The sequence below is a fragment of the Vanessa tameamea genome, chromosome 13 (assembly GCF_037043105.1).
Source record: "Vanessa tameamea isolate UH-Manoa-2023 chromosome 13, ilVanTame1 primary haplotype, whole genome shotgun sequence".
Taxonomy (NCBI): domain Eukaryota; kingdom Metazoa; phylum Arthropoda; class Insecta; order Lepidoptera; family Nymphalidae; genus Vanessa; species Vanessa tameamea.
The window spans coordinates 6,835,961-6,848,160 of NC_087321.1; the positions used below are offsets into that span (position 1 = coordinate 6,835,961).

The window sequence follows — 12,200 nt, forward strand, 5'->3', positions numbered from 1 at the left end:
TGCATATTAAATGAAGAATTAGGTTAGGTTAATTATAATATTTTAGGTTAAATTACATTTTCATAATATATAAATAAAGATATCACCACCGACACGTTTTCCGTGCCTTCAGAGTATATATCTATTACATTTATAGACTTTTGATACTATTTGATATACCTGCTTGTTCTTATAGAGTACTTAGGATTAAAATGATAAATATTTGTGTTTTGTTTTGAAAAATTATGATATTTTTATAGTTTAATAGACGATTGAGTAGTAAATTAAATAGCTAATTTTGGTAGAGAGCCAAATAATATAATTAGACACATGTGCAGATATTAATAGAAGTCAGCTCTTAATACTTTCGATTGGCGTCTTAAATATTGATTGGTGGTTGTCATGCTGATTTTTACTTCATTTGATGGATATTTTAATAAGTCATTAAATTGCCTGTCAATTTTTTATCTCATCACGCCTGAACAACTTAACACATCGTAATGAAATTTTTCATAGGGGTAGGTTTGGTCTTAACCTCGATAATACTTAAAATAAAATATACTGGAATATTCAAATAAAATATAGTAGATTGACATTTAGTTCAACACTATAATATGACGATTCAAAAGTACTTTTATAAATAATATTTTGACTTTGATTTTTGATATACGAAATTAACGAATAATACACAATCTACTTTTGGAACGCATCGAAAATCCAGATATCAATACATAAATTAGGATAAACGTTATAATTTTATATATGTATGATTTCGAAATATAAAATAATAATATAAAGAAACAATTATTTTATTTTTTTTAATTAATTTACTTAACATGTATGCATATGTTTTATCAAGTTACAGATCAAAGCCCAAGGGTGAGATATGACGTAATGTTTTATGCATTTAAAAGAGCTCGGATAATTATGCACCTTTAATTAAAATTATTATTAGAATACAATGATTATATTTCTTAAGGGAAATGCGAGCGATATAGCCTCAGTAAAGATCTTAAATTTTTTTATGGAAATCACGAAATATAAAACATATTAACTAAAAAATATGACATATAATTTATACTAAAACCAACGTTCTAGCGAATTCAGTTTTATGTGTCCAATAACAAGCATTTTTTTTATTGATAATATATATTTTTAAGGGACGGTTGCAATACACTTTGCATACGGTTTCATTTAAAAATCAAATATCAATAGCAAGCTGCAGTTTTTTAAAATGCCAGTATTACCATTCGTAAAAAGTAGACGTCAACTTTTTATTAGAAAGTGGCAATTAAATCAGTCTTATTACTTAGCAATATAAATGTACTTAATTTGTTAATTTAAGTTCATCACGGCGACTAGCGTATCAACACTTAAACATACAAAAAATTCGTTATTATCCGAAATTAATAAAAAATTCATGGTCGTGGTCCAGACGAGGCACCAGTTCGAATTATACATACAGTTATCAATTCTGTAATCATTTGCATTTTTTAAGCAACAAAAACACTCTGATCCCATTTAATATTTATTAATTAACATTGATTGATGGAACGTTTATACTTCCATGATGCCCATTACCGATTTTATGACGTATTATTATTTTTAAATAATATAACTATACTAGTTTTATAGGTCAGTAAAGATAAACGCGTATATATTATCGTCTTTATATTCAGAAAGCGACACTATTGGAGAGTTTGACCCAGTTGCGACAAGCGTTCGAACTTCTAATCCGAATAACAAAAAATTACAGTTATTTAAGAGATATCGATGTTTGTTTTCATTTTTTAGTTTCGTATTAAATGTTCATAATAATGATATGCCTTGATATGAGTATAGTTGCGCGTTTAATTCTTTTAGTTCATTGGCCTTTTCAAGGGAACTAGGAAGTACTTCAGTATATAGCAACAAAGCCTCATCGACCATCGATTGATTCGTTACTTGGCTACACATTATCAATGTTTAAATCATTGCCAAAGTCAATTCATACAAAACGACTGACGATTTTAAAAACACGAGACACAACAAAAACTTGTCCATGTCAGTAACGCTTGTACCGAATTCAAGGTCTCTCTGTATTGTAGATGAGCCTCAGCTAAAACTACTTTAGTTTATATATGTAAACATAAGCAGAAATGACTTGTCGGTCAGAAAATAATCCGAATAAATTATACGTTGTTTAAATTATAAGCTTGTTATATATTTCGGTACCACAAAGCTCTTCAATCAAATGTCTCAACAAATCTTAAAAGATTACGTCGAATTTTGTCATAATTCTGAAGGTTCGTTTTTCGACATCACAGAGTAGACACTCATGTGTTTAAACTTTGTTTGATATCGTGTCATGGTGTCTTGGTGGGGATCGTGGGCGTGTCGGAGTGCGATGACGAAACGGAACCTTACTTTGTGCAAGTTATTGTGAAAGAGTATCGACGCGGAGGCGAGCTGTGCAAGCGCCATGGTCAAATCACCTCGTATTGTTAACAATTCAACGACAAACCCATATTAAGCTGAAATAACGATAATATGTTGAGAAACTCCGAAATTGTTGTAAGCTTTGAGGTTATCGTTTTTTAATTCAATGTTTATTTATTTTCGTAAACTACATTATGTATTTTTCAAAAAACATTATTAGGTGAATAATTTTATTATTGTAGAAAATATAAAAAGTGGAGAATCGAACGGACATCATTTGTGAGATACTTTACAGTAAACGAACCCAAAAAAAAAAAAGAACATTGATTTTCATCAAAAAATACATTTTACAAGCACTAATAAATAATAATGAACTCTTTAGAAACAATAATTAACAAGTAAACTTTAAATAGACAATTACATTAAAATAAATACATACGTGTTTAAATACTGTGAAACAACGTCATAATCTGCATAAATGACGAATAATTTTCAATAATGATTTAGCGTAATATGCATGTGTGCCTCGTAATAGTATCCATCGATGCTATTCGTAGTTGTAACCTAGGCACTTGCTTACTTACTTTAATATGTTTGGACATTCGGTGTACTGCAACCGGTGACGTGGCTGCAGCGTAGTAGCATTCTCTTACTTAGAAATATGAATGACTAACAATTACGATATTTGATATTGGAATCATTCTTGTTTATATACAACACAGACAGCTCGTGGAATTCTTTAAATTAAATGAGATAATCAGAAAAATATCTTTTATAACGACTAACTTACTCGTGTCGATTAGATAATAGGTAGGAGAATTCTACAGTACTAGTACCAAACCAAAGCCATTTTACGTTATCTATCGAGGAAATACACACACAATTCGTCCTCAATGATTATACGTTAATGATATATACGATTATGTTTGTTAGACATGATTACTCTGTGCTAAATTTCATTATCATAGAAGATTGAGCACAAACAAGATAAAACCAACTATTTTGGACACATGAAACGTAAACAAGATACGTTTAAAGACGTCCGGTCGCAAGGGCAATACTCTCCTTGAGGTGATTCTTTAAATATCAACCCATTCATATTGTAAATTGGTTTATATAAAACAAAGATTACGCCCTTGATTTGAGATTTTTTTGATTAATTTAATTCAAAGAGGACAGATGACCATAATAAATGGGACCGCGTGGAAGTCATTGGGTTTGCTCATCTACTTACATTTCATCATTAGTTTATGTAAGCGGATTATATAAGTTCGCTCGTTCGGATACGCGTCGTTCGTTAATATTGTATAATTACACAAGAGTTGCCTTAAAACCCAACATTGTATTCGTTATGTGCGGTTATTTAAAGTGTAACTGAGCGATATGACGAAATTACTTGTAATATTATACGAGGATGAACGGTCGGCTGAGACGTCCTACTTATAAGCCACAAACCATTTAGCTGACTCAGATGACTATATAAAAAAATAATACTGTTTCAATGAAATGAGCGCTTAGTCACTTGGCAAGGTAAAGATCGAACATATGATTAATAATAGAATTCTTAAAGTCGTGATATTGATAACGATGTTTATATACGTAATCTTGAATTATACTATGTGACGCCATTTTCCTCAAGTACGGTTTGACCCAGACATTTAATCATCACGTCAACAACGCTTTGTTTATTATATCATTAGTTGCTTAGAAATACCTCGTTTGCAATAATTGTCGATTTTGTTCGATATTCAATTTCGTTTAAATATTTTTCCTCCCTGTAGTCTTTGTAAAATATGAATGTTAACGTAAGTACTGTCAACCCCACTTACCACGCTGCAAACGTTAAACGTTAACAATCGCTAGTTACGTAGCAGTGAAATCCAGCGCAGTGAAAGTGTTCTATCATATGACTGAGACATAAACTCGTATGAGGTTTGCATTAATCATGACATACTTTCTTTATTATTTTACCGTTGCAAACAAATAACACGAACTCCTTATTATTTCACTTAACTCTCAAGTCGTAGATTTCTTAGAGGTTAATATAACATACTTTGGGGGTAAAGAAAACGACTGAATATAGTAAAAAAAATATTACGTTTATTGCCATTTCGCAATTCGAAGGCACATACACAGTACGCGCGCTCCGTCAACGTAATAAGTTGGAATTACTTGAGAATCGTCCATATAACAAACAAATTGACAGTGTATTTTCATAGAACATTTCGTAAAACATTTATCACTCGAAATTTAGGCGGAACTAATTAAGGGATCGTACGGTTGCAGAATTGGAAGCTGATTTAAACCACGATTTCGTTGTGCACGTTGTTCATTGACTTTGAGTAGAACTAGGTCCATTGCTGCGCGAGCGTCCTCCAGCGGCGAATGGCCAGAGCTGCTTCGCTGTACACTTCGTCCGAGTAGTTCTTCAGAGAGAGCACGTAAAGATCGTCTCAAGGGGAAACCTCGTGAATGGGGATACAGTGCACAAGTGTCCACCACTGCACTATGCAATAATTTCAATGCTCTTAAGTCGTTTTCTAATGCATGTCCAATCAAAATCGTATCGCTTCCAACAAATCCTAATATATCATTCTGTACATCTCTTAGCGTCTTAGTCGCGCGCGCCAAGTCGCGCGGCCTGATGCCTGAGAAGCGGGTGTTGTGGTCGACAACAGGTGAACTAGGTTTCACTAGCGATCTATATACGAGTCGTCCGTCAGCTGCTATTACTGCTATACTAGCCAATTCGAGTCCTGCAGTTGTATAACACATTTCCGTATCAACAGCGTACACGCCACCGCGAGGTGACCGAGCACGCACATATCCTTCCAGGGGTCCGTTCATACCAGGCTTAGTACCACTCCACACGTGAAATCGAGATGTGCTGCAGCCTTTGGAACCCAACGGAGCGTTACAACAGGTATGTCGAGAGTCGCCACTGATACGACCCCAGTGGTAGCCACAAGATTCTTCGACCACATATTCACCTTCGCGAGTCATACGAAACATTTTATCACAACGCACACACAAATGTTCCACTGCATCCGCTTCTTCGTCACTTTCGGAGCGAGGGGTCGATCCCCACGATCCACGTCCACTGTCATTTTGAGAGCCACCGGGTACAAACTCCGGTGCGTTGACATCGAAAGAAGTAAACTGTAGAGGCTTAGGTCGAGGCGGTGGATTGATATACACCACGGCTTTACAGGAGTTGGGCTCTATTTCCAGAGGATAGCCCAGGGCCCACATCCGCTTCGGAGAGAGCAGATGTGGGCGGAGAGCTTCTACTAGTTCTTCGGTGGAGATCCTTTGCGGCGTCGACGGCGTCGGCGGCGAGGACGGGGGGCGGCGTCGATCACGCGGCCTGCGCCGACGTGCTGCAGCGCTGGCAGGATCCACCGCCGCGTTGGTCTCTTGATAAAACCAATCGTGCCAATGAGTACAAAATTGCATGTTTCTTGATCGGCTTGTATACACATAGAGTCGAGAAAGCGAGCGCGGAGCCGGAATCGGTAAATACGTGCAATCGCGCGCGCGGGCGCTATACTAATGGCGCGCTGGTGGGGCAACCCACGCTTTATACGTCACGTAGGTAGCGCGCGTTCGTTAACGGGACATGCCAATCGACCGGCCTATTCTCATTTTTCTAAACAATAATAAAACATTACTTTATGTGAAAAGATAAGTATGAGCAATTAGCTAGATTGCGATAACCTAATACCGTATTTACTGTTTATTTGTTTGTTAGTAAAAGAAAGTATTTCATATTTTTTAATAATATATACGTTGACTTGCATCAGCTGATTTGAAAGCTTATCGAGATGATACGTATTAAAAAAATTTAAGTTGAAATTGAATTTGAAAAAAATTTTAATCATAAAAATGTACGTTTGTTTCTAAGCGTAATAATATTGAATGAATATATATTGTTATTATATCCACCTTGGCCTAGAGCCTTGTAATGTTATATTATAAAAAGAGATGAATAAGCAAATAATCTCGTCGTATGGATATATATAATTTCATTTATATATTTTTATCTTTTCTAATAATTATATAGATATAGGTACTAGAAAAATCACTTGTAATGGATATGTTATAGAAAAATTAAAATATTAATAACAAGAGTCATTTACATATTGTTTTTCTTGAGGTACCAAGGATATAATACTTTTCTTTTAAATATATACCCATTCCTTTCTTGTTCGATGGCCGACATTGAACAAAAAGACGGACATTGCTCTGAAGCATTAAAACAATTTACTGAATGACTTTAAACTATAAACATTTTGCCGAAGGATTATTTAAGGAAAGAACTCGTTTTTGAAAATGTCAAAAAAATTAATTAAGTATATTAAAACTGCGCAATTTATTGCATTAACAAAGGAAGATTTATCGACAAACACGATGCGGTTTGGGGCACGTACACGAGACGAAGACACGTATCGTCTTGAGATCAACGTCATCCAAAATCTGCGTCAAAGCCTCATTATATGAATTACAAACAGGTCATATGAAATTATCAAGGCCCAAAGAGGTTTCGTAGAATCTGAACAATTTATTATGACTTAGTCAATGACCCTAATGTGAACTAAACATAACTTAATGATTTCAAAATTCTAATGAATCTATTAATATACCCTTGGTAAATATTGAATGTAGTTAAATAAGGTAAATATTTTTTTACGAATATCATAACGAGCAATATTTGTTTACTTGGTAAAAGTAATTAGTGCAGTCACGAAGTGATAAACACTGATATATTTAATTATCTAGTGTTACATCCGTTAAATACCAACGAGGTTATAGGAAGGCAAACGATCTCTCACGAGTCCCTTTTTCGAGTTCATCGAACGCCAGCCAAGGATTTTATTCGATTATATGCAAGTCAAGTGTTCAATGAACCGTGTTTCGTAGGTAAGTTACACGCTAAATCTGATTCGCAGTGTGTATTCGTTAAGATACAGTCAATGAGAGTTGGCCCGTGTCGGCACGTAGCGTCCAATTCGCTTCATCAACGGCGCGTGCATGTGTGAGGTGATTGTTTGTATACAGAAGCGCGTGTAGGCGCGGCGCTGGTCGGTGACTCCGACGATAACCTTCGAATCGATGTCAGAGCACGCATCGAGTCGCCGAACGGTATCCTATACGATGACATGGTGGGGCCAATCGCCTACCTAGACGACATAAATCTTTAGACTCTTCTTCATTTGCTTAAGAATGTGAACTAAAGACGACCAAAAGAAACTAATTTGATGAATTTTATTAGACGCTACATCTTAAACTGAGATAATAATATATTCCTTTAATATTATGTATACTTCCCGCGCATATTAAATAAACAAAGATAAAACTTCGGTGTGTTACACTGAAATATTTGTTTAATTTTTGTTTATGCTAATTTTCATCAACAATTATTTTTTAAATAAACAAATTGACAAATTTAAAATATTAAAGCGGGTTGTCAATCGTGTTGAAATATTTAATAAATTTCTATCTTTTCATATCACTATAACCGAATTCGTAATTAAATAGCATGTGTATAAAATCCCTAAAAGGAGTCAATTTTCAAAAATGCATAGCTATAAAATATTTCTTTTTTTGAATGCTAAATTCCTGTCGGTAATGTATCCATGTAATTACTCTTTACTATTCGAAGTCTTAGTCATTAGCCGAATAGGCCTTAACAAGGGCTTGAACGCTTTATGAGTAATTATGTATAAAACAAAACTGACCTGGATATTATGACTAATAAATATTCATTTGTATTTGACGATACTTTCATCCTTAACCATTAGTAAATGAATCATTAAAATTTAATCATCAAATTTATTTGTTTTCAACTTCATATTAACAAAATAGCAAAACATAAGTCGTAAATAATTTCACTGTTTAAATGAAAAAACGAAGTCAGATGTTCAAACAAACGCGGTCAGTGGGCCACGGCTAGCAAATAGTAATACCGGAACATTGGAAATCAACAATATTAAAAACAAAGCGGAAATCGGCTTTATGATATTTATATTGATTCATAAAAACAATAAACTGAATCAAATCTGATTGATAATTCAACATACATACATAATACCGTGTCCTACTTTGTATATCGAAGGCGCGTTTGATTAAAATAATTCAATACCAAGGATTAATCGATTAACTATTTATAATATCGGTAATTTTTGGTGAAAGTTTACCATCATTCGCCCAGTCGCGAAACTGACCAGCATCATGTTTCGCGACTCCAAGTAGGTCAAGGAACACTCGTTGCTACGACGATTAAACGCCCCACATTATTTCGAAGTGAAATGACTAACAAAGGTATTGCTAACCAATATCTTGTATTGGAACAATTAGCAAGGGTTATATAAGTTTTATATAACCCTTGCATACGAAATAATTGAAATTACTAATATTGAATATTTTCGACATTTATTGGGTTATTCATTTTCATTGAGTGAAAACATTATCGGAAGAAAAAACGTCACCGACGGATAAATTAATTCAATTAACGCAATTGTTTAATTAAAAATAAAATAGGCAAACTGAATTGTATTAATTTAGATACCGGATGGGCACACCCACATAGTATCGATGCTTTGTTGCTTAACGAATACGTAGAATCGATGAAGTTTAACTGATATAATAAACAATACATTATGGTCACTTGTAATTTCATAAAAAATAATAACAATGCCCTATTTGTTTAAACCTTATATAGTTGCAACATTTGATAAGAATTTCTATGTATGAAATAATCTTACTAATACATACTATAAATATGAAAGTTTGTTTCCCTTTGAATGCTTATCATATTTATGCCTGAACGAAATTAACCATTTAAACTATAAATCAGGCAATCGATTTTTAATTAATTTATCCGTAAAACTATTTCAATAACAACTAAAGTTTAATTTCGGGACAAGCGACGCGAGCTAATGATGCTATTCATGTAATAATTATAAAACCGACTTAGTAGGTAAAACGAGTTATAAACAACCGGAAAAATAACGTTTTCGCCGCACGTTCACACGACTGAACTCCGCCTGTTCCACTCTACGAAGCCTACGAGACCCGAATACGCACGAAACGTTCTTTGTCAATCTAAGGAAGTCTCAGAGAAGCTTATAGTTTTATATTTATGTAACATACATTATGTATTTACATTGTTCAGATAAGGAAACACAATAGACCGCATTATAATGAATACGATATACTATATATCGCTGAGTTAGATCGACTTCCTTATCAAATCAAAGTCGGTCATGTCTATGCTAACATTGTAAATACACTCGGATTAGTTATGACATTTTGAAACCGATAAAAACATTATCTATAGGTATAGGTATATGCAATTTGTATTTTTTTTTAATTTTTAGATTATTTTTAGAATTATAGGTTAATAGCAATATATTGTTTACATGAGCCATATTGTTCACACGACATAATTATAATAATTTAAAAAGAAATCGATTTGCTATGCCGACGTTATGAGTCATGTATATTCTTTGTTTGTAAACGTAAGTATAACTTTAATTATTCGATCAAGACATTCGTCACATAGTCAATGAAACATCACCGGCCTGTAGATACTAAATGCCAGACAGAGATCCATATGCGACGGTGACATCGTCGCCTGCATTGACCGCTTATCTTTAAATACTACGCAGTAAGAAACGGTTTTACCTACATATCTCCGTAACTTTGACCGATGATATACTTTTACTGTTTACATTTTTTCTCTTATCGTAAGTAGTGATTGCGTGAGTTCAAAATGTTAGTCGTTTTTATTATTTTTACCCGGAAATTTTTGATGTGCAATTATCAATATAGTACGGATATATTAAATTATATATTGTTATTTAGTTACATTAATTATCTATACTAATATTATAAATGCGAATGTAACTCTGTCTGTCTGTTTCTCTTTCACGGTCAAACCACTGAACAAAATTTTATGAGATTTAGTATCAAGAAAGCTTGAACCCCAACGAAGGGCATAGGCTAATTTTTTTAAGCCTAACACCTGATGATCAACCCTTAAACGCGAGCGAAACCTAGTTATAATGGTCTTATTAACTTTCAAAATAATATACATTAGTTTCTGATTTCCGAGAAAGTTGTTAAATCAGCCAAAACTTATGTCACGTTATGAAAGATTTCAAAAATAGTGATGATTAGCTCTAGATGAAAGGAAGAGACAAAGCCACCAACGAGAATGGATTGTCCGAATCGTAACGGAATACCCGATCTCGGCAGATCGCCAAGTTGCAAGAACGTCATTGCATCTCTAGACGTTATGTTGTTCATAAAATAACATCGGATATACAAAACAAACGAAAATAAATGCTAACCGCCTGACATATTCAATTGCAATTAATTCTCATAAAACAAGACGTATTATAAGTAAAAAACAGCGTTTCGAATGTAAAATAAAGTCACTTAATCTTATTCTTCTTACATTAATAGAATCATTATTATTACAAGAATTTAAAAAACCCTATCGTCTATGTATTATTTGTGTCTAGGTGATCTTATCGACGTTTTCCGTGAATATTACGCGAAACTTCCTCTGCGATTCCGCGAATCTTAATAAACCGAGTGACAAGTTCTGTGTCTGAGTATAAAGTATAATACCCACATAGTATCGTTTAGTCTGACTTTGTCACGCATTATATCGTTCTCTTGACATAACGGAACTCATATAATATCTGTGGTATACGAACAGTGATTTTAGACTACTGAAGTAACCACTTAACGCAAGCACGTCGGCTATTGGCCCCGATACCGGCTGACAATATTGTTGTTATATGTATGTAAATTGTTGTGAACTAATTCATCAGAGTTCAATACAACCCATCAGATATATTCCATTATTTTAATGATTTTGTTTACAGAATTAAACTGTGAATAAAATTAATAAAAGATAGTGACTATTGGAATTAAAATAGTAAAAGATAATTTAGAAAATGCATCGTAGACAGATACTTGTAATGAGGATAATTTCCGTTGTCGGGACAAAGATAAAACCAAGTTACGTCAGCATCGCATGGGAAATACGTGGAATTTCAATAGATATACGACTTAATTTTATAACAAACATGCATTTTGTTGACTCATTAAAATACACACGCTTATGCGTTAACTTTACCAACATCGGTCAACTCTAAGTTATACTGTTCGGTTGTGAATTTACATATTTTGCAAGCCTTGAACTGTTTGTCGCCTAACAATATGTACACCGTGTAACGTATTCGTAAGAATGGCTTTTATATGAATAGAAGGCGACGTCAAACGCCGCTGTTGCTCAACCGCTTAAGTCGCTGGTTTCTAATCGGAAACACTAGGTTGCGGTGTTTATATGTACGTTAGGCAATAGTCATTCATGTAAAAGGCTGAAGGTCTTGCAGGAAAACCTGCAGTTCAACTACATAAATTCTCTTTGTATGTGTGTAGCAATCACATTCGTGCTTATACAATTTCGTATTATTGACACAAAATGCGGATAGTTGCAATTTATAACTAACGAGCGAAATATGAACTGAGAAATTCTTGAACGATATCAGTTCAGAAATTGTATTGGAATATGACTATGTAAGTCGGTTTTATCATTCGTAACAGGCTTGTCCCAGATACGTTTGTAGAAAAAAAAAAAAACACCGATTAACAAACTTCATAAACGTAACATAAACGTGTAAGCTATTACGATTATCGTTGTCTAAATATAAACATACAAAAACGTTTGCATGTAGTAATTATCAGAGTGAAGCAATTATTGTTATGCATTTATTACTTACAGTACC

General features: G+C 33.8%; 1 protein-coding gene across 2 annotated transcripts in view; it reads right to left on the minus strand.

The window, feature by feature from the left end:
* LOC113403673 (transducin beta-like protein 2) overlaps window positions 1-12,200 on the minus strand; it is a 70,388-nt gene that overhangs the window by 35,676 nt on the left and 22,512 nt on the right. Inside the window, exon 3 of one of the 2 annotated variants that reach the window (XM_064216815.1) lies at window positions 4,476-5,813. The exons of the other annotated variant lie outside the window; for it this stretch is intronic. Coding sequence (XP_064072885.1) covers window positions 4,648-5,813 — 1,166 coding nt within the window. The 3' untranslated portion in view covers window positions 4,476-4,647. Of the gene's footprint in view, window positions 1-4,475; window positions 5,814-12,200 lie in introns of those variants that run through there. 2 annotated transcript variants of the gene reach the window in all.